General features: G+C 34.3%; 2 protein-coding genes across 2 annotated transcripts; both read left to right on the top strand.

The window, feature by feature from the left end:
- The first annotated feature begins 5,584 nt into the window (after nucleotides 1–5,584).
- Nucleotides 5,585–9,794, top strand: LOC140878009 (uncharacterized). The gene is made up of 6 exons (XM_073281614.1): nucleotides 5,585–6,674; nucleotides 6,807–6,990; nucleotides 7,454–7,595; nucleotides 7,776–8,031; nucleotides 8,389–8,532; nucleotides 8,623–9,794. Exons 1-6 carry the CDS (start codon nucleotides 5,585–5,587, stop codon nucleotides 9,792–9,794), a joined length of 2,988 nt encoding a protein of 995 aa, XP_073137715.1.
- A 14,402-nt stretch (nucleotides 9,795–24,196) lies between these two features.
- LOC140878008 (uncharacterized) lies at nucleotides 24,197–24,835 on the top strand. Its single transcript, XM_073281613.1, has one exon. The coding sequence runs from the start codon at nucleotides 24,197–24,199 to the stop codon at nucleotides 24,833–24,835; it is 639 nt and encodes a 212-aa protein (XP_073137714.1).
- Nucleotides 24,836–25,094: the final 259 nt, after the last annotated feature.

Below are 25,094 nucleotides of genomic sequence, written 5' to 3'. Positions count from 1 at the left end.
CACAATAAATTTTTGGGCATTGATGACGATTGACATATATATAGTTTATCTGACAGCAAAAGTCTTAAGTATGAGACAAGGGGTTGAGTTCAACCTAGCACATGGGTATTACCTCAATGATAGATCTAATGTCACATGATTTGTCACGTCAACAATATATAATTAATTACGCCTATATGTAAAAATACGAGTCATTAGATACATGATTTGGATATTACCCATGTGCTATAATCTCATTAACCGAGACAAGGTCTCGAGTTCGAAACACAATGAACAATGGTGACAATACCTCCTCCAACTCGAAAAAATAAATAAATAATAATAATAATAATAATAATAATAATAAAAAAAAAATTCATTTTGGTACACGAACAATTGATAAAAAATCAAGTTGGTACATGAACTATTGAAACTGGTTTCATTGTTTTGATAAATGATCGAGTTATAATTTATAAAGACAACTTTACTTTTTACTTAAATTTTTTTTAACTACAATATTTTTGTTAAATTCGAATAAATACATCTTTTTTTTTCAAAATTATTTTGTTGATTAAAATTATAAGCATAAATTTATATTTATTGAAATTTTATATTATAAAAAAATATTGTACTCATTTGTATGAAAATATTATAAATATTAATTAATTAAGCCACACACACGTGTAACAACTGATAAATTATATATTTAAAAATAAAATATTAAAACTATTTATAAATATATAATAAAATAATATTTTTATCTTTATCTATGTAATGATATTATCATTTAATATTACAATTAATCGATATATCAGAATATATAAAAATAAATATAATTTATTATATTTGTAAAAATATTATAAAAAATATATTTTTATATTTAAATATTTAATTAAAAATACAATTTGAAAAAGAATGTAATTTTTCGGAAATGTCTCAACCAAGTAAAAAAACGTTCGGCAATTATTATCGTTCAAATCGAGATGATAAATAATATCCACGTGACGTTGTGTTGTTGCTCCAACTTCTATAGATTACCAATTTTTTTCAATGATATATATGTCTCTGTGTGTGTTTGTTTTTTCATTTATAATATACAAATTTCAGGTTGAATACTTTTTCGAATGCATGAGATACTGAAAAGACCCTTACTCGAGGGATTTTTTTTAAGAAACAAAATGCTACATATATGCTCATACATACATGCAACTATACTTAAAATAGATTTTTTATAAAGTATAATGTATAATTAAAATCAATTGCAAGCCAATAATTTAAATTACTCGAACAAATTAAAAATTCATGCATGAATGTTCAATAACGTAAAATGCGGAAAATAGTTTAATACAATCTCATAATCACTGAAACATAAAAGCGGAAAGGTCACGGGTGTGCTAGCTCGCCACGGATGTTGTAGTGACCCGCACCGTGGTCACCTACTAATCAGAAGTTTAAGCATGCATTTAACTTAAATAAGAAATCATCAGAATTAACAGCGGAAATCATAAATAAATCCCCAAAAAAAATATTATGATACAACCAAATTGAATATCCAAATGTATTAACCTACATTTGAAACAAAAGCTTATACAAAGCTCTGCTGGTCATCAATCGCCTAAGCTCTCCTGGAACAACCCGCCTCATCCAGCCGCAGACCTGCCTCATGGAATAGGATGTCCAGATTCAACAAAGTACGGGATGTGAGCATGAAAAGCTCAGTACGAGAGTATGAGTATACGATATTATATGTACATGTATGCAAGTGAACTGGGTACCAAGACACGAGGTCATGAAGAATATCTGATCAAGAACAAACTTGGGTCCTGGTATGTGCCACGCTGAGTCGTCGCTACAGGAGGTGACCAACATACTCAGAAGCCCTGATGGTGACCTAACACAAGTGCACGTGTCCAACCAAATATCAGTGACCTAACACAAGATCTGTGTCCAACTGATTTTGGTGACCTAACACATGTCTCTGTGTCCAACCATCTACTGATAGGATATCATAATACCTGATATCTCAAGGATAAAGGCTCAATATGCTCATGTATGCAACATACGGTCATGACATGTTGTATATAAAGGCATATAAAATATGCAATCACATAATCCATGCAAAAATATAATACATGCATATTCAATCTGGATACCTCGAATAATACTTTCGTACTTCAAACACTAGTCAAGCTAGACCCGCTCTATGTCCAAGCCTACAATCCACACTACAATGCAAAGTACTCATGCATTATCACTTTATTCTAAAAGCCTTAACTACACTATATCATACTCCTAATTTACTATAAGGAGCCAGAGATATACCTGCGTCCGTCGTCAGCCCGCTGATGACCCCCAGAACTTGGGCACCTCTCCGCCGTAACCCCGGAGCACCTCGTCAACCTCCGGATCAACCCTAGGAAGGCTGGAATCACCCCTAAACTTATAAACCAAGCTGGAACCAAGATAGAAAAGGTGAGATTGGTGTGAAATTGTGGCCCTCGGAACCCCTATTTATAGGCCACGATCGGAAGCTCCGATCGTTGGATCGAAAGCTCCAATCTATGCATGCAGCTACGTGTTCAACCCTCGAAGACACCAGGCACTGGACGGAGATCGAAAGCTCCAAATAGGGTTCGAAAGCTCCGATCTGATCGGAAGCTCCGAACTGGTTCAGAATGTAAAGTCCAAAAATCCATTAAACTTGCTCACGATTATTTAAACATAAATTTTTAATGATTTTATGCCTTAAATTTTTTAAGTTATGATTTAATGATTATGATTTCATGATTATATTTATCTTACATTTAACAATTTTGATTAAGTAAATGATTCCAGGTAGAGTTCGATTCTGGACTCGCGGGACGAGGCTAACCTAGGAACGAGATAATAGAGTACATTTTTACGATTATTTTAAGTATGATATTGTTACATTTTTTATAAACGAGTCAAAAGATAGCATTTTTATTAGACGAGTCGAGATGTGTTTCTTTGACTGCATTTTAAGCAATCAATACGCGATATGCATTAATTATGAAAACTACACTTAACAACCTTATACCCTACATGTTAGTGATTTCCTTGACATATTCTATCAGACTTCTTCATTATCCTCCTCTCCCTTACACGTTTTTCTCCTCCCCCTCACTATTCATCATCTCCTTCATCAAATCCTTCAAGATTCAAGTGAGTTTTTGGTACCAGTTTTTAGTTCGTCCAAGGTTTAGCTCGTCTTCGAAGTTTCGGATCAACTCCTCCTCCATTCAAGGCAAGTTTTTAAAGAATTTTAAACCACCATTCAAGATATATCTATTTTTATAAGAAATGATGTGTGTTGATGAGTTTTATGCATGATTTTAAAGATTTGAGAAGTATAAAAGCATGAGGTTTATGATATCGTGATATGTAAGTCGTTCTTGTGAAATTCTTGATAAATAATGTGTGATGATAGATTCTTATGGTTTAGAGTTGGGAAAGGACTGATTTTAAAGGTGTGTGTTGAATTTTGAAGTGTTGAGTTAGTTTTAGTTAAAGCTTTGAAGCATTGCATGTGTTGGGTTGTCTTGGATTAGCAACACTTGTTGCAATTTTGTGGATTAAGTCTATTGTATTAATCCAAATGCAATGAGACCAATTTTATTTGAAATATAACTCATATAGCTACAACTTTTATGCTTTGAGTTTTGTCAAAATCATTTTATAAGATTAGCCAAAATCGCCCCGAAGTATGTCAAGTGGTTTGAATTTTTGGCAGTGACACATCTCGGGAGAATAACATAACGTTTTACTGAAATATCCAATTAAGGTGAGGGTTTCGGAATTTGAAATCTTAGATCAAGGGCTAAAACTTTTATGTTTACCATGTTTTGAAATTCTGGGTGCAAGAACTCTAAATATCAGTGTGAAGGCATAGCCACTGCAGTGCAGCAGAGCTGACAATGCGCAAGTATAGCACCCCAGCGCCTCTCTTCAAGCGCTGGAGCGCTGTAGCTTCGAATTAATTTTCTTAAGTTTTGATTTTTGAGTCCTTAATTCATGGTTATTATATTTTAAGGCTTCTAAAATATATTTAAGAGTTTCTATGCAAAATGTTTCAAGTTTTAAGTCAAGAACGAAAAGAACGATTTACGTGGACCGATTACGTTATGTGATGCATGTACATGTCTAAGTTTCTTTCATGAAACCTATGTTCAATATGAAAGTATGATTTTTATCATTTATTACATGCATGAAGTTATCGAGTAAAGTTTTATGTTCATAAAACAAAATTTAAGATGGAAATTATGATGTTTCAATGATGCTTCATGATGAATGAAATGATACGTTGATGAAATGAATAATGATGAAGCATGAATGAATAATGTTATGTTGAATTATGAAGATATAATTTGTTGATGCATGAAAATATTTTGATGTCTTATGTGTCTTTGTGGTGGCAATACGGGAACGGTACTCCGGTTTGGGCTCCGGAGGGGCCCTCCCAAATACGGCTCAATGTACGGGTTAGGTCCTCCGGGATGAGCTCCGGAGGGTCCTCCGAAAATGAAAGAACGAATATTACGAGGCGTAATGCCATATGATTGTTGATCAACAAGAAAAGATGAATGTGCCCATTATGACGGTTGCCACAATTTCGCATAATTCGTCACCAAATGATAAGCTTATGTTATGTTATGTTAAGTTTAAATGATTATTGAAATCTCATGATTTTTACTGCATACTCTTGCTGAGTCTTTAGACTCACTATACTTGAATGGTGCAGGTAATGAGGATGACATTTATGCATATGTCGATGAGTTCAATGCCGGGCATGAAGAAGAGCAAGGAGTCGGACCGACGGGCGATGCATGAGTGTGTTATGTGTTGAGAGTGTTTGTGTCAAGTTAATGAACTAAATGTTGTTATGTTGATTGAAGAAAATATGCTTTATGTTTCAAATTGTTATGATTTGGTTTGTAAACTATTCTGAAATGTTTTAAGTAAGTTTTGATGTATGCATACATCTTTCAAAAATTTTCTTTTCCGAACTAGTTTTAACGTCATGTTAGTTTGTAACATCTTCATCGGTTGAGGGTGTTACAGTTTGGTATCAGAGCAGTTCGCTCTGGGTTTTCTTGAAACACTCATGCATACTCGCCACGACTCCAACGCTCCGTCTTCATGTCTGTAAGTTATGTGTCTTATGTGATTATGTGTATGATAATGCGATGAGATATATGTATGCATGTTATATGTTAAAGTATATTCACGTTTTGAATCGTGACTGAGCGGTGTGGATAATATTGGACTTTAGGACTATGACATCACGTAGGGGAAACAACACCAACACCAACACCAATTCCGCAAACAACAACCATAGTGATTGCGGGCCAGATAGTGAGAACAATCAAAACAACCAGTTTTTGGCGGGATTAACTGCTTTGCTTCAAGAGAAAACCGTGCTCAGGGAGCTCAAATCCAACAGTTGCTTCAAGCCCAGACAACTAATGCTGGAAATAACCATCCTACAGCTAATCAGAACCCTGTCTACAAAAGGTTCTTAGAGTTGGGACCACCTGAGTTCAAAGGAGAGACTGATCCTTTGATAGCAGAACAATGGTTCCAAGCTATGGAGACTGCTTTTGAATTCATGCAGATCACGGATGCGGATAGATTGAGATGTGCTACCTATATGTTCCGCGATGACGCTCGTGTTTGGTGGAATGGAGCCAAAGCAGCGTTGAACCTAACTACCCTTACTTGGAATGGATTCAAGGATGTGTTCTGCGGCAAATATTTCACAGTGAGCACCCGAACCCGGTTGGCCAGAGATTTTTTGGAAATCCGTCAAGGAAACATGTCGATTGCGGAGTATTTTAAGAAGTTTGAAAGGGGAAGATACTTTGTACCGATGATTTCTGGTGATCCTGCTGAAGAGTTGAAACATTTTACAGAAGGATTGAATGCCTTCATCAGAAAGGATGTTAGACTAAGTGGAGCGAAAAATTACAAAGATGCGGTGGATCAGGCCATGCTGTCCGAAAAGGACAGAAACGACATTATCCGAGAGTCACAGGCAAAAAGATCTAGTTATCAGAATCGGGACCAACAAGGAAATTCTAGCAGAAAGAGACCGTACCAAGCCCCACCCCAACACCGATCATACCAACAGCAGCAGCCTCGACCTCAGGGGCAGAAACAATTGGATCTACCAGCACCAAAACCGGCAATTGCACCAACAGATTGTCAAAAATGTGGAAAACTTCACTCAGGTCAATGCATGGCAGGGACTGGAGTATGTTTCCTTTGCAAAAAGCCAGGGCACTATCGAAAAGATTGCCCTCAATCCAAAGAACTGGTAAGAGGACGAGTTTTTGCAATGACACATGATCAAGTGGATCCAAATACAACTATAGTTACAGGTATGATTAATGTTTCCAGTAATCCCGCTCATATCTTAATTGATATTGGAGCTACACATTCGTTCATATCTGTTGACTTTGTTAATAAATCGGGTTTAGTACCGGATAAGTCAATATCAGGATTTAGTATATCCTTGCCTTCAGGGGAAGAATTGAGTAGTGATTTGATTATCAGAGGATGTAGTGTACAAATGCAGGGTCACGAGTTACTTGCTGATCTTATTATCCTAAATATGTCTGATTTTGACGTGATATTTGGGATGGATTGGTTGTCTCGATACGAGGCTACTATAGACTGTAAACGGAGAACGGTTTCCTTGAAAACTAAGGATGGAGAACCGTTTCTATTCCATGCCACACCGAAACATAATTCATCTCTTTTAATTTCAGTGGGTAAGGCATGACAAATGTTGAATAAAGGATATGCAGGCTTCCTTGCAAGTGTCCCTTGCGACCAAGAATTACCTCGATCGAAACTTGAAGACGTCGAAGTAGTGAGAGATTTCCCAGAAGTATTTCCTGATGATATTGCAGGATTACCTCCAGCTAGGGAGGTAGAATTTGGAATTGAATTAATGCCTGGAGCCCAACCAGTTTCCAAAGCACCATACAGGTTAGCACCGACTGAAATGAAGGAATTGAAGGAGCAACTACAAGAGCTACTCAATAAAGGCTTTATTAGACCGAGTGTATCGCCTTGGGGTGCACCGGTATTGTTTGTCAAGAAGAAAGATGGGTCTAAGACTGTGCATCGATTATAGAGAACTTAATCGAGTAACAGTGAAGAACAAATACCCACTTCCAAGGATAGATGATTTGTTTGATCAGTTACGAGGGGCAGTAGTGTTTTCCAAGATCGATTTGAGATCAGGTTATCACCAATTGAAGGTGAAAGACGAAGATATTCTTAAAACGGCTTTCAGGACTCGTTATGGCCACTACGAGTTCTTAGTCATGCTGTTTGGAGTTACCAATGCACCGGCAGTGTTTATGGATCTTATGAACAGAGTGTTCCAGCCTTTCTTGGATCAGTTTGTCATAGTATTCATAGATGACATACTGATTTACTCTCGTAGTTTCGATGAGCATCGTCAGCATCTAACTATAGTCTTGCAGGTTCTGAAAGAAAAACAATTGTTTGCTAAGTTCAGTAAGTGTGAATTTTGGCTGGAACAGATTGCATTTTTGGATCACCTAGTTTCGGCTAAGGGAATAGAGGTTGATCCAGCAAAGATAGAAGCAATTAAAAATTGGGTTACTCCAAAGAATGCTACAGAGGTACGAAGTTTCTTGGGATTAGCGGGTTACTATAGGAGATTCATTCAGGATTTCTCCAAGATAGCGCTGCCACTAACGTCATTAACTCGTAAAAGTGTGAAGTTTGAATGGTCTAATCAGTGTGAAAAAAGCTTTTTAGTGTTGAAGAAAAAGTTGATGACATCACCAGTACTAGCCATACCAGAAGGCATAGGTCGATTCGTAATTTATACAGATGCTTCCAAGAGTGGATTAGGGGCTGTCTTGATGCAAGATGGAAAGATAATAGCATATGCTTCACGACAGTTGAAGATTCATGAAAAGAATTACCCTACCCATGACCTCGAATTGGCAGTAGTTGTCTTCGCACTGAAACTGTGGAGACATTACCTTTATGGTGAGAAGTGTCAGATTTTCACCGATCATAAAAGTCTGAAGTACTTCTTCACACAGAAGGAGTTGAACATGAGGCAGAGAAGATGGCTCGAATTGGTGAAAGATTATGACTGTGACATTAGCTACCATCCGGGTAAATCTAATGTAGTAGCAGATGCTTTGAGTCGTAAATCTGCAACTTTGAATAGAATGACAACTCAACAAGAGTTGATTGTATATTTTGAACGACTCAGATTGGAAGTAGTTGAGCCAATGGAAGTTTGTGCCTTATCAACCTTAACAATGGTTCCAAGTTTGCTCGACAAGATTCGAACAGGGCAGACTTCAAACCAGCAATTATTAACTTGAAAACTTAAAGATGAAGCAAAAGGGGGTGCATTGTATACGGTGAAGGATGGGGTCGTGCATCACAAAGGGCGAATGTGGGTACCGGCAGTAAATTCACTGAGGGAAGATGTGATGACTGAGGCTCACATGGTACCATATTCTATTCATCCAGGGAGTACAAAGATGTTCAAGGATTTACAGATGCTATACTGGTGGCCAGGTATGAAGAAAGACATCGTTAAGTTTGTTAGCGAATGTTTGACAGGTCAACAAGTGAAAGTTGAACATCAAAGGCCAGCAGGACTTCTGAAACCATTACATATTCCCACTTGGAAATGGGAAGATGTCACAATGGACTTTGTGATTGGACTACCAATTACACAACAAAGAATGAATTCATTATGGATAATAGTTGAGAGATTGACAAAGTCAGCTCACTTCTTGCCAGTTAGAAACAACTTCTCGATGAATCAATATGCAGAGTTATATATTCGAGAGGTAGTTAGATTGCATGGAGTTCCAGCAAGGATAGTCTCTGATAGGGATCCTAGGTTCACTTCAAACTTTTGGAGGAGTTTACATCATGGATTGGGAACAAAGCTAGCTTTTAGTACAGCTTTTCACCCACAAACAGATGGACAATCTGAACGAGTAATTCAAATACTGGAGGATTTACTCAGGGTTTGCATGATTGACTTTGGAGGAAATTGGGAGTCGAAGTTGCCTTTAGTAGAGTTCATCTACAATAATAGTTATCAAGCTACTATTGGAATGACTCCTTATGAGGCTTTGTATGGAAGAAAGTGTAGGACTCCTCTACATTGGGATGAGATTGGAGAGAGAGCTGTGTTGGGACCAGAAATAGTGCAACAGACAGTTGATATGATAGCAAAAATTAGAGACAGGATGTTGACAGTACAGAGCCGTCAGAAAAGCTATGCCGATCGGAGACGTAGGGAATTGGAGTTCCAGGTAGGTGATCACGTGTTTTTGAAGGTTTCACCTTGGAAAGGAGTCTTAAGATTTGGAAAGAAAGGAAAGTTGAGCCCAAGATATATAGGACCTTTTGAGATCCTAGACAAGGTTGGAACAAGAGCTTACCGAGTAGCATTGCCTCCAAACTTGGAAGGTGTACACAACGTATTCCATATCTCGATGTTGAGAAAGTATATCTCAAATCCTTCCCACGTCATTCGCCACGAACCAGTTAAATGGACGCCCGACTTGTCTTATGAAGAAATACCTATCCAAATTTTGGATACACAAGTCCGAAAGCTGAGAAACAAAGAGATCAAGATGGTAAAGGTCTTATGGCGCAATCAATTAGTGGAAGAGGCTACTTGGGAGACCGAACAAGATATGCGTAGCCGATACCCAGAAATATTTGGTAAGTCGAATTTCGAGGACGAAATTCTTTTAAGGAGGGTAGAATTGTAAAGTCCAAAAATCCATTAAACTTGCTCACGATTATTTAAACATAAATTTTTAATGATTTTATGCCTTAAATTGTTTAAGTTATGATTTAATGATTATGATTTCATGATTATGTTTATCTTACATTTAACAATTTTGATTAAGTAAATGATTCCAGGTAGAGTTCGATTCTGGACTCGCGGGACGAGGCTAACCTAGGAACGAGATAATAGAGTACATTTTTACGAGTATTTTAAGTATGATATTGTTACATTTTTTATAAACGAGTCAAAAGATAGCATTTTTATCAGACGAGTCGAGATGTGTTTCTTTGACTGCATTTTAAGCAATCAATACGCGATGTGCATTAATTATGAAAACTATACTTAACAATCTTATACCCTACATGTTAGTGATTTCCTTGACATATTCTATCAGACTTCTTCATTATCCTCCTCTCCCTTACACGTTTTTCTCCTCCCCCTCACTATTCATCATCTCCTTCATCAAATCCTTCAAGATTCAAGTGAGTTTTTGGTACCAGTTTTTAGTTCCTCCAAGGTTTAGCTCATCTCCGAAGTTCCGGATCAACTCCTCCTCCATTCAAGGCAAGTTTTTAAAGAATTTTAAACCACCATTCAAGATATATCTATTTTGATAAGAAATGATGTGTGTTGATGAGTTTTATGCATGATTTTAAAGATTTGAGAAGTATAAAAGCATGAGGTTTATGATATCGTGATATGTAAGTCGTTCTTGTGAAATTCTTGATAAATAATGTGTGATGATAGATTATTATGGTTTAGAGTTGGGAAAGGACTGATTTTGAAGGTGTGTGTTGAATTTTGAAGTGTTGAGTTAGTTTTAGTTAAAGCTTTGAAGCATTGCATGTGTTGGGTTGTCTTGGATTAGCAACACTTGTTGCAATTTTGTGGATTAAGTCTATTGTAGTAATCCAAATGAGATGAGGCCAATTTTATTTGAAAGATAACTCATATAGCTACAACTTTCATGCTTTGAGTTTTGTCAAAATCATTCTATAAGATTGGCCAAAATCGCCCCGAATGTGTCAAGTGGTTTGAATTTTTGGCAGTGACACATCTCAGGAGAATAAGCATAAAGTTTTACTGAAATATCCAATTAAGGTGAGGGTTTCGGAATTTGAAATCTTAGATCAAGGGCTAAAACTTTTATGTTTACCACATTTTGAAATTCTGGGTTCAAAAACTCTAAATATCAGTGTGAAGGCATAGCCACTGCAGTGCAGCAGAGCTGACAATGCGCAAGTTTAGCGCCCCAGCGCCTCTCTTCAAGCGCTGGAGCGATGTAGCTTCAAATTAATTTTCTTAAGTTTTATTTTTGAGTCCTTAATTCATGGTTAGGATCTTTTAAGGCTTCTAAAATATATTTAAGAGTTTCTATGCAAAACGTTTCAAGTTTTAAGTCAAAAACGAAAAAAATGACTTACGTGGACCGATTACGTTATGTGATGCATGTACATGTCTAAGTTTCTTTCATGAAACCTATGTTCAATATGAAAGTATGATTTTTATCATTTATTACATGCATGAAGTTATCGAGTAAAGTTTTATGTTCATAAAACAAAAGTTAAGATGGAAATTATGATGTTTCAATGATGCTTCATGATGAATGAAATGATACGTTGATGAAATGAATAATGATGAAGCATGAATGAATAATGTTATGTTGAATTATGAAGATATAATATGTTGATGCATGAAAATATTTTGATGTCTTATGTGTCTTTGTGGTGGCAATACGGGAACGGTACTCCGGTTTGGGCTCCGGAGGGGCCCTCCCAAATACGGCTCAATGTACGGGTTAGGTCATCCGGGATGAGCTCCGGAGGGGCCTCCGAAAATGAAAGAACGAATGTTACGAGGCGTAATGCCATATGATTGTTGATCAACAAGAAAAGATGAATGTGCCCATTATGACGGTTGCCACAATTTCGCATAATTCGTCACCAAATGATAAGCTTATGTTATGTTATGTTAAGTTTAAATGATTATTGAAATCTCATGATTTTTACTGCATACTCTTGCTGAGTCTTTAGACTCACTATACTTGAATGGTGCAGGTAATAAGAATGACATTTATGCATATGTCGATGAGTTCAATGCCGGGCATGAAGAAGAGCAAGGAGTCGGACCGACGGGCGATGCATGAGTGTGTTATGTGTTGAGAGTGTTTGTGTCAAGTTAATGAACTAAATGTTGTTATGTTGATTGAAGAAAATACGCTTTATGTTTCAAATTGTTATGATTTGGTTTGTAAACTATTCTGAAATGTTTTAAGTAAGGTTTGATGTATGCATACATCTTTCAAAAATTTTCTTTTCCGAACTAGTTTTAACGCATGTTAGTTTGTAACATCTTCATCGGTTGAGGGTGTTACACAGAAGCTCCGATCGCACCGCTTCTTCCGAACTATTTTTGGGTGCTTCGGAGCTGGTTTTGGACCCCGGGACCTACCATACCAGATATGATTTTCCACTTATTTTCACCAAATAATGACTCCCTAAAGATGTTTTGACACTTTTAAAATTATATGTCATTTTTTAACATGTTTAAAATCACTTAATCTTTTAAAATGGAACCGGGCTACTACAGATGCACAGATGTCCTTGTCGCCAGTCATGACCACAACCTTCTTAATAACATCAAACTCACCTACACACTATTTAGATCTAATGAGCCTAGAGGCTCAGCATGCTCTATCCTTTAATAACAAATACTACATAATAAGGTCGCACACAAGTACATATCGTATAAAAATATCATGAAGTGTCTTATGCATGCATGATCATAAAAAAACGTTTGCATAATACTGAGTCATAAACATAAACATCATCATAAACTTGATCATAAATATAATACGTAACATAAATACGTAACATAAGCATTGACATGTCATAAACATAAAAATTATTTTTCTGTGGGCCATATCAGTGAAGTGCAACCATAAGCGATTGATCAATCTAAAAACCAACGTACGTGGCGACAAGGTTCACCGAACCTATGGGGTTTTCCTACGCCTCCTATGTCTCTTCACCAAACCTCTGAGGATCCGAAGAATCATAAACATAAGTGAAAAAGTCATCGGGCCCGGTATCTCGACCTTCAGTCCCGTATTTGTCACAAATCACATCAATTTCCCAAAATATTTTTCTTTACATGGCATTATATATCTTAACATAAAATACATGCATGAATCGTGAGTTTAAAAATATTATTTTCCTTAAAATTCTTCCCATAAATATATATTTAATTCATTTTTCATAAAAAATCGTATTCATGTCAAAATATACATATACATCTATTTTTTTTAGAAAGATATATATACATCTATTAAATATATATTTACGAACTATTTTTGTTTGCCACTGGCTAGTACGAGCCGCTGCACCTTAACTAAAGCCCATAAACTTAGACTGACTCATTAACATTTATTCTGGTCCAAAAATAATTAGACTAGCACAATCACACTTAAAATGACCCAATTAGACTTAGATTGGCCCAATAGTACTTAGCCCAACTTAGAACTTAGTTCAACTAAATAAATTAAATAACTTAGGCTCATTAACAAATTTAGCCCAATTAATAAATTAAACCCGGCACAATAAATATCTTAAGCCCGATAAGATTGGTCCAAAAGCTTGGCCCAATAGATGAATTTGGTCCAATAAATAAACTTGACCCAATAAACAAACTTGACCCAATAAAATTAACTTGGCCCAATAAACAAACTTGGCCTAATAAACGAACTTGGACCAATAAAAAAAACTTGGCTCAATAAAATAAACTTGGTTCAATAAACAAACTTGATCCAATAAACGAACTTGGCCCAATAAACGAACTTGCCCAATAAACAAACTTGGACCAATAAAATAAACTTGGCCCAATAAACAAACTTGGTCCAATAAAATAAACTAAACACTTGAACTCCTAAATAAATTACCCAACTCGAAATAAAATAACCCGGACAACCCACTTGCCCGAGCCCTGCCCGCTAGGTAGACCATCTTACAACCATCCAGCTCTTCACCTAGCCGAAACAAGCTCAAGACACCTTAAACCAAGACTCAAAGGCACCTAACCCAGCCACCAAACTAGTGAACAGCACCTAAGACCCAGTCATGACAGAAAAATCATCCAAAACCAAGCCACAATATATAAAAACGTTAATGATGCTTGAATTAAAACTTGAGCCATCATATCCACATAGAAGTACAACAACACGATTTAATCATAAAAAACAGTGAATATACTGATCTAAATGGGTGAGCAAGGAAGGGTATAACATGCATTTGTATTTAAAACACACGAAAAATTTATACGATTACGTAGATCGGGACTCGGGAATCTCATAACTTTCCAATTTTGGAAAGCTCAAATCCCTAAACTGCTAATTTATGCCTCTAACTATCCTCAACAGGCTTCAGATCTCTACACGATTTTCGAATTTCGGCTCGAAACTTGGATATTTGGATTTATCACGTCGAAACGATTGAAAATGGTTGACAGGCAACGGCGGCGGCGGCGACGACGACGTCCAAATCTACTCCAAAATTCATGAAATTTGACAGGGTTGTAGAGCTCGACGAGACGATTCTAATGGACTAAGCTCAGATCTGTCCAATTCCGACCAAAAAAATTACCATAAGCTCGAAAAATGCTCTACACAACACATACTATCATCTAACAGCTCAAAAACCAACAAAAACAACCTGAAATCGGAGATCCTCGAGGTTGAAGACGATGAATAGTGCACGCTACTTCTTGACTTCGTGCTCGCCAAACACCAAAACTCACGATTCTTGGTATGGTTGTGACTGCCTTGACGAGAGCTACAAGATGGCAAGGTCAATCGACGGTAATGGCGGCGATCGGACGGACGACGACGGTGGGGCGTTTTGGGGGTTAGAGTTTCAGTGTGTGTTTTAGGTGTTTCGTGCGAGAGAGACTTAATATTATAAAAATTGGTCCTGAAATGACCCGGTCTGATCCATTTCAATGGTCTTGTGTTATTTTACTCCAATATGTAATTTAACACATTTTTACAATTTATCTGAAATAGTTGACTTTGACTGGTAAACTTGACCAGTAAATTCTCCAATAAATAAATCGAGTCAATCTTAGGCTCTGACCAAACATCCAACACTTTGACCAGTCAACTTGTTCAAATATATTTTTTTCCAAATTAAATTATCTGGAAAAATAATTATTTTAATTCTAATATTTCAATAATTATTCCAAAATGTGTCGATATTACCAGATATCCAGAAATAGTTAAACTCATTGACTTATTGACACACGTGCATTTTGTAAATATAATCTATAACTCATTTGGCATCAATAATTATTTTACCAACTCAATAATTATTTTAATTATCAATTAATTCGATAATTAATCTTTGGGACGTTACAGATACAATTTTATTTTTATAGTATTGTGAATATGAGTTTATTTTTACAAATATAATCAATAAAATAATTTAAAAGGCTAAATATGTATCTACTTGAATTTAATAACAATAATGGAGTTAAAAAAAATTTAAGTAAAGAACATAATTGGCTTTTAAATTTGATCATAATTAAATCATTTTTAATAGTTCGTATATCAAAATAGTTTTTGGTGATAATGATGATGATGATAATGATGATGATGATGATGATGAGGACTACTATCACTACTATTTTATAATAGTTGAGAGGCTTATAAAAACTGTTTTTGAGGACATCAACTTTATTTTCCCTTTTTTACACAATAATCTTTCAGCTTCAGGTTTAATTTTTAATTAATTTTTTTACCTCCCACTTCTCATTCCATGTTGTCATAAACTGCTTCACGTTTATCATTATACTTCTCCAAATATACTCCATTTTCCATTACAAATTTTTGACACAAGGTAATGACTCGAAAATCTTCCTCACAATCTCTATGGTTTTTGTTGGTTGTTAATATCTGGTTTGGACTTTTGAATTTTTTGTAAAAAATATGGCACATAATTAAACGAGATATCTTCGATGACGGAAGCGGTGACGACCGATGCCGCCATACTTGAACATTGTGCATATGGCGTCTCACATTCAGAAAAGTGAGACACGCAACACACACTTATTTTGAATCTCGTGCTTCCGAACACTCATTGATGGTATGAGAATTTGCCTATAAATACCGAGGCTCTTGAGGTCCCTAAACATACAACTCATAACAACACAAATACACCATCTACGAGAGAGTTGGAGTGTTTAGAAGGCTTCAACTGGAAAGAAAAGCAGCACACTTACAAATTATTCGATGGCTGGAGGTAACACTCGATCTTGCTTCCGCATATTGTTTATCATGTTCATATATTGTATAAACATGATTATTGAGAAAACTCTAACATTTGGTATCAGAGACATGATACCTCTGCCTTGAATAAATTTGTTCTTCATTTTGCTGGAATATCTCGAACCTTCGTACCGTGAATTTTCGGTTTCACTCTCAGATTTTGATATGCAAAATTTTGATAGCATGTATTGAGAATCGAAAGTGGACAGAAAATTTTGTTAAACTCAAGAAAATATTTTTTCTAAAATTTTTCTGTTGGGGGATATTTCGGAGGAAGAACACGAAACTTTCTGTAACTTGTGAAATGAAGAAGACGATGTATTGATTGCTTCATATTATAATTCTGAATGATGGATGAAGTGTCCAATTAATTATTGAATTGCATTCAATTCTTCTGAAGTCATCGGTCATGTTGTCTACAATTGAATTGTTAATTTTATGTGGACAAGTGGGCAATTTATTATTATTATTGTTTTAAATAAAAATAATAATAATAATGATTGATTGCATATATGTATAAATCGGTTGAATATATATATACATAATCGATTCAATTGTTGTGAAAAAGTAAAAATTTATGATAAAAAGTAAAAATTTCAAAACTCAAAATTTATTAAACTCTGCACTTATAATATTTTTCTCTCAACTCAATTGTTATTTCTTCACAAATATTGAGGTCTATTTATAGATTCTCAATTGAAAAATGTCCAAAAATAAATATGTCATCCATTACATAATCAAAAATTAAAATATCATCACATCACCATCACAATAATTTTCAATCTAATTTTAATATATAATTTCCAATACTCTCTCTTGTGATGATGATCGTGATATTACGTGTTTGTATACTGTCTCGTTAAAAACTTTACTAGGAAAAACCCAGTGGGATAAAAACCATAGCAAGAAAAAAAAAGAGTGCAACCACGTAAACTCCCCCTCAAGTTAATATGATCGATTCTTCACATACGCTGTAGATTTTGCATCTCAATATTATATATATGCTTTCTGAATATTGTCGTAGGAAGCGCCTTTGTGAAGAGATCTGATGAGTTCTCACTTGATTGAATGTAACATATATCAATATCTTTATTCTTCTCAAGCTCTTGAGTGTAGGCAAAGAACTTTGGGGGATATGTTTGGTTCTGTCATATTTTATGTATCTTTCTTTCATTTGAGCAATACATGCAGCATTATCTTCATACAGTGTCACAGGATTCTTGTCTACTGATAATCCACAAGAAGTTTGGATATGTTGTGTCATTGATTTTAGCCAAACACATTCACGACTTGCTTCATGTAGCACAATAATCTCGGCGTGATTTGATGAAGTTGTTACGAGTGTTTGTTTCTGTGAATGCCAAGAAATTGTTGTGCCTCCACAAGTAAATACATATCCGGTTTGGGAACGTGCCTTATGTGAATCAGATAAATATCCAGCATCAGCATAACCAATGATACTTTGATTGGTGTCTTTTGAGTACAAAAGTCTCAAATCTGTCGTTCCTCGTAGATAACGGAATATATGTTTAATTCCATTCCAGTGTCTCTTTGTTGGATATGAACTGAATCTTGCCAATAAATTTACAGCAAAAGATATATCAGGTCTTGTGCAATTTTCAAGATACATAAGGGCACCAATGACACTTAGATATGGTACTTCTGGACCATGAATAACTTCATCATCTTCACATGGACGGAATGGATCATTTTCTATGTTTAATGAACCATTGAAGTACTTAATGGATTTGATTTATCCATATTAAAACGTTTAAGGATCTTTTTTGTATAATTTGTCTGGTGAACAAAAATTTCACATTTTTTTTGTTCGATTTGCAAACCCAGGCAATGCTTGGTTTTTTCAAGATCCTTCATTTCGAATTCTTCCTTCAAGTACATCATAACTTCTTGAATTTCTTTCTTCGTTCCAATGATGTTTAAATCATCAACATATACAGCAATAATTACACATCCGGATGTTGTTTTCTTGATGAAAACACAAGGGCATATTGGATCATTTACATATCCCTTTTTCATCAAGTGCTCATTTAGCCGATTATACCACATTCGGTCGGATTGCTTCAACCCATATAATGATCTTTGCAATTTTACAGAATAAAATTCTCTGGATTTTGAACTTTGTGCTTCAAGCATCTTAAATCCTTCAGGGATTTTAATGTATATATCACTATCAAGTGATTCGTATAAGTAAGCTGTAACAACATCCATAAGATACATTTTCAAATTTTCAGATACTGTCAAACTAATCAAATATCAAAACGTAATTGCATCCATAACAGGAGAATACGTTTCTTCATAATCAATTTCAGGCCTTTGAGAAAAACCTTGTGCAACAAGTCTAGCTTTATATCTGACTATTTCATTTTTCTTATTTCACTTTCGAATAAAAACTCATTTGTATCCAACAGGTTTTACACCTTTAGATGTGAGGACTATAGGTCCAAAAACATTGCGTTTATTTAGCGAATCCAATTCAGTCTGGATGACATCTTTTCATTTGGCCCAATCATGACGAGTTTTACATTCACAAAAAGATTTTGGTTCATGATCCTCATTTTCATTTATGATGTCACATGCCACATTATAAGAAAATATCTCATCAATATATTCTATATCTTTTTGGTTCCATATTTTTCCAGTATTAATATAATTGATAGAGATTTCACGATTCTCGTCAGTTTGTGGTTCTGACAGAACATTTTCAACATCAGGTGTTTCTTCTGGAACACCATTTTCTATTTTATGATCATCGTGTTTCTCTATGCCTTTTCTTTTTCGAGCATTTTTATCCTTGGAATCGACTGGCCTTCCACGCTTCAAGCGTTTTATGACATCATGAGTGTCTTCAATTTGTTTCTTTGGAATTTCAATTCGAGCAGGGGGCATTTACAGCATGTATATATGATTTTGTTACCCCTTTTGTGTCTGCAAATGCATCTGGCACTTGATTTGCAATTCTTTGCAAGTGCACAATTTGCTGTACATCTTTTTCACATTATTTGGTCCTTGGATCCAAATGTAACAATGATGGTACATACCATGTGATTTTTTTTTCGATGTGTTTCTTTTATCCCCCTAACATTGGGAAGATTTCTTCATTAAAATAACAATCAGCAAAGCGTGCTGTAAACACATCGCCTGTCTGAGGCTCAAGATATCAAATGATTGATGGGCTATCATAACCGATATAAATACCGATTTTTCTTTGAGGACTCATTTTTAATCGTTGAAGTGGTGCAATAGGCACATACATCATACATCCAAAAATTCTCAGATGAGAAATATTTGGTTCTTTACCAAATGTAAGCTGCAATGGGGAGAATTTATGATATGCACTTGGTCTGATGCGAATTAATGTCGCGACATATAAAATTGCATGTCCCCATATATAAATAGAGAGTTTTGTTCTCATAATCATTGGTCTAGCAATCAGTTGTAGACGTTTAATCAATGATTCAGCTAATCCATTCTGTGTATGAACATGAGCAACAGGATGTTCAACAGTAATTCCCATTGACATACAATAGTCATTGAAAGTTTGGAAAGTAAATTCTCCAGCATTATCAAGTCTTATTTTTTTGATTGTATAATCGGGAAATTGATTCCTTAATTTTATTATTTGAGCCATTAATCTTGCAAATGCCACATTTCGAGTTGACAATAAGCATACATGTGACCATCTGCTAGAGGCATCGATCAATACCATAAAATATCGAAATGGTCCACATGGTGGATGAATTGGCCCACAAATATCACCCTGAATACGTTCAAAAAATATGGGTGATTCTGTTTGGATTTTAGCTGGCGATGGTCTTATAATAATTTTTCCAAGAGAACATGCTTTACATTGAAACTTATTATTCTGAAAGATCTTCTGGTCTTTCAATGGATGACCATGTGTATTTTCAATAATTTTTCCCATCATTATTGAACCAGGATGTCCCAATCGATCATGTCAATTGGTTAATATTGAAGAACTATTAACCACCATATTTGATTCGATTGGCCTTATATGTGTATAATGCAATCCAGTAGGGAGCATTGATAATTTTTCAACCACATATTTCTTTTCTGATTTATATGTGGTAAGACACATATATTTCTGATTTCCATCAGTTATCGTCTCAGTATCATACCCATGAGAATATATGTCATTAAAACTCAACAAATTTTTTTTTGATTCTGGTGAATATAAAACATCATTTATCAAAAATTTTGTACCATTAGGTAACAAAAAATGTGCTTTTCCACAACCTTCAATTAAGTCTACAGGACCTGATATTCTATTCACCATTGTTTTTGTTGGTTTTAATTCCAAGAAATATCTTTTATCTCGAAGAATAGTGTGCGTTGTACCACTATCGGGTATGCAAACTTCCATGGGATTATTTTTTTGTTTAGCTTTGCTCATACCGTTTTCCATTTTGAACTTCAAAAGAAAATATGCAATAAAGAAAATTAATGACATTATATGAAAAATATAACATGTTTCGTAATACAAAAATACATGAAAAATACAATATGTTACATTCTATTCCCACCAAATATAATAATCAATGTCTTCGAAATCATTTTAAAAATCAGCAGCATCGAAATGAGTTGAACCACTTGAATGGTTACTGTTTTCAACAAAATTGGTCTCTTTTCCTTTTTCCTTTGTCGATTCTTTATAAATCTTACATAGGTGCTCAGGGGTTCGACAAATATGTGACCAATGTCCTAGAGTGCCACATCTATAACAAACACTCTCAGATCTTTTTGAGTGATTTTTATTTTCACTCGTATTTTCATGTTGTCTTTTTGTTGGGTGATTCGTGACGTTCTTTTGAGATGAGTTATTGAAGTAAATATCTTGATTATTTTCATATCCACGGCCGCGACCACGACCACGATCATTTTTACGTCCACGTCCTCGTCCAAGCCCACGTCCTCGACCTCGTCCACGACCAAAATCTGGTCTATGCCTTTGATTTTGGTTTTTATTTTTAATTACGACATTTGCTTCTGGAAATGCCGTTGTTCCAGTGGGTCGGGATTGATGATTTCTCACTAACAATTTGTTGTTCTTTTCCACCACAAGAAGACATGCGATGAGTTCAGAATATCTCAAAAATCAACGCACTCTATATTGTTGTTGTAGAGTTATATTCGATGCGTGGAAAGTGGAAAATGTTTTTTCAAGCATTTTCATTTCAGTAACAACATGCCCACAAAATTTCAATTGCGAAACTATTCGATACATCGCAGAATTGTAATCACTGACTTTTTTAAAGTCTTGGAATCTCAACGTATTCCATTTATCACGGGTGGTCGGGAGTATAACTTCTCTTATATGATCAAATATTTCTTTCAGCCCTTTCCATAAAATCATTGGGTCTTTTCTGTGAGATACTCACATTTCAATCCTTCATCAAGATGTCCTCGTAAGAAAATCATAGACTTTGCCTTTTTTTGTGAGGATGATATATTATTTTCTTTTATGGTATCACTTAGACTCAATGACTCAAGATGCATCTCTACATTGAGAGTCCATGTCATATAATTCTTTTCAGTGATATCGAGCGCAACGAATTCAATCTTTGCCAAATTTGACATGGTGGTACTAGAAAAATAACAATGCATTTTATTAGTTAATTTCCATTAACATGACAATAAAAATAATGGATAAACGATGAGTACAAGTATGTTTAAAAATAGATGAAAAGTGTGCGGTGGATAATCACCGGTGAGTACAAGACTCGTGAGCATGATGATCATAAACGTTATGAAAAATAGCCTTAGAAATGCCATCATCTTCATCTTCGAAAAAAAAACCCGAGGAGAAAATATTTTGAGAGAAAGAGTGAATTTTGGTGTGATTGAAAATGAGTTTGAGTGAACATATTTATAGGCCAAAAACTAGCCGTTTTGTTACCGTTTGTGACCGTTGGGGGTAAAGAAAAAAATCGAGTATGTGTTGAATAAAAATTTGTGATAATCATGTGATGCATATAATGATAATCATAATTAAATAATTATGTATATCATATCACATTATTATAAGGTCGATTCCTTAGACATCCTTTTATATAATATTGTGAAATTATACAAATATAGTTAGTATAAAGTCAGGTATAGTATATCATATCACATTATTATAAGATCGGTGTCTTAGACAACCTTTTATATAATATTGTGAAATTATACAAATATCGTTATTATAAAGTCAGGTATAGTATATCATATCACATTATTATAAGATCGGTGTCATAGACAGCCTTTTATATAATATTATGAAATTATACAAATATAGTTAGTATAAATTCAGGTATAGTATATCATATCACATTATTATAAGATCGGTATCTTAGACAGTCTTTTATATAATATTGTGAAATTATACAAATATAGTTAGTATAAAGTCAGGTATAGTATATCATATCACATTATTATAAGATCGGTGTCTTAGACAGCCTTTAATATAATATTGTAAAATTATACAAATATATTTAGTATATAAATATAATAAATATATATCATATCACGTTATTATAAGGTCGGTGTCATATACAGCTTTTTATATAATAACATGAAATTATATATTAATATATACAATAAAAATATATAAACAGTAAAAATGAATATTCTTACTTGTTGAATATTTTTGACTTCTTCTTGTATTTTGGAAAATCTTCGAGCGATCGTGCTGATAACATGTTGTGAAAAAGTAAAAATTTGTGGTAAAAAATAAAAACTCCAAAACTCAAAATTTATCAAACTCTACACTTTATAATATTTTTTTCTCAACTCAATTGTTATTTTTTCACAAATGTTGAGGTCTATTTATAGATCCTCAATTGAGAAATGTCCAAAAATAAATATGTCATCCATTACATAATCAAAAATTAAAATATCATCACATCACCATCACAATAATTTTCAATCTAATTTTAATATATAATTTCCAATATCAATAAATATATATATTTCAAAATAAATTTCAATTTTAAAGTTTAATAATTTGGAAAATTGCTCTTATTTTCAATTTTTGACTTTTTCAATACGTGTTTAGAAGTTAAATTTGCATGATATATATTATCTCAAATATTGTGATTATTTTTTTGAGTAACATGCAAATTCAACATTATGTTTGGCATTTATATTCTTGATTTTAAATGCAATTATATTAGAAAATATTTTGTCATCTCAATATTCACATTATGTTCATATTAAATTATTAGTAAGATACTTATAATTTATATGAACAATTCATGTTAAAAATGTGAATAAAATTTTTGATAAAAAATTTTTTGGCATAAAGATTCATATTATGGAGTTGAATAATAATTATGAGGTAACATTATAAAACATGATCTAAGGGAGTTCTTCACAGACCGGTTTAAACTGTCTTTACTTGCGACTGGTCTCCTTGATGAACGTTGCTCTATCTAAGAAGATAGGTTTTTAAAGAGGCCTCGCCCTACTTATCAACTGGGAGCACTCTTAGAAAGTGTCGATTGTGTTACTAAGTAATTATTATTATAAAACGTTAAGTGAAGCCAAAATTTTTGTTCAGTGATCCGTATAATTTTAAATAATTAAGGTTTAGCCTCAGCACCCTTAATTAAATAAAATTATGCAATAAGTTGTTTTGGATCACATAATGGACATAAATTGTAATTAGTTGCATAAATATGATGAATTTTACCCCACATGGATATTTATTATATTTATGTGATTAATTAAAATAAAATATCAAAATTATATTTTTCTTAATTTACCCACAGGAGTTAAGAAAAATTATTTTTGATAGTTTTATTATAAAGTTACAGAAAAATCTTATTGAATTAAAACTTTAGCCCACATGCAAGTTTTATGTCACTAGATTTTTATTACATGTTTTTTAAACATGAAATTTACCTCAAAATTTTAAAGGTAATAAGCATATATATTTTTATGCAGTTATGCAACCTGCGAGTTTTTCTGATATGAAATGTGATATTACCGAACTAAAGGGAGATAATTATAAAATATGAAAAGAAATAATTCTTCTTCAATTAGGGTGGATGGATATTGATTATGCTATTCGGAAAGACGAACCACCTGCTATTACTGAAAACATCATTCTGGATGATGCTGATCTTTATGAAAAGTGGGAGCGATCTAATCGACTCTGCGTAATGTTCATAAAGACCAAGATCTCTGTTGGTATGCGTGGTTCTGTCGATCAGCATAATAATGTCAAAGAATTATTGAAGGCTATTGATGAACAATTTCAGTCTTCAGATAAGGCACTTGTCAGCACCCTAATTATGGAATTCTCTTCATTAAGGCTCACCAATGTGAGAGGTGTGCGCGAGCACATCATGAAAATGCGGGATATAGCGGCTCGATTGAAGATACTTGAGGTGGATATATCTGAAATTTTCTTGGTTCATTACATTCTGAATACCCTTCCACAACAATACAGTCATTTTAAAATTTCTTATAACACACATAAAGATAAATGGTCAATTAATGAACTTATGACCATGTGTGTTCAAGAAGAAGAGAGGTTGTTAATGGAATCGGGTGAGAGTGCACTACTAACGACAAAAGAAAAGAATCAAAACCAGGCCAATAAGAAAGAGAAAGGTAAAATATCGCCCAAGGAGGAATTAAAAAGGAATCCAAGTGTTTCTTCTGTAAAAAGAAAGGGCACATGAGGAAGGATTTCTCTAAATTCCAGAAATGACTTGAGACTAAAGGTATTCCAATATCATTTGTTTGTTATGAATCTAATATGTTTGATATGATTTATAAAACTTGGTGGATTGATTCTGGTTCTACAATCCATGTTACAAATACCTTGCAGGGTATGCAAAACCTAAGAAAACCTTTGGGAAATGAGCGGAACATCTATTCAGGAAACAAGATGTCTTCTCTTGTTGAGGCTATTGGGACTTGCTGCCTAGTTTTGATAGT

Source organism: Henckelia pumila, chromosome 2 (genome assembly GCF_033568475.1).
Source record: "Henckelia pumila isolate YLH828 chromosome 2, ASM3356847v2, whole genome shotgun sequence".
In the NCBI taxonomy this organism is placed as follows: Eukaryota; Viridiplantae; Streptophyta; class Magnoliopsida; order Lamiales; family Gesneriaceae; genus Henckelia; species Henckelia pumila.
Note: the sequence above shows the minus strand (reverse complement) of the source record. Positions and strands in the feature narration are given on the sequence as shown.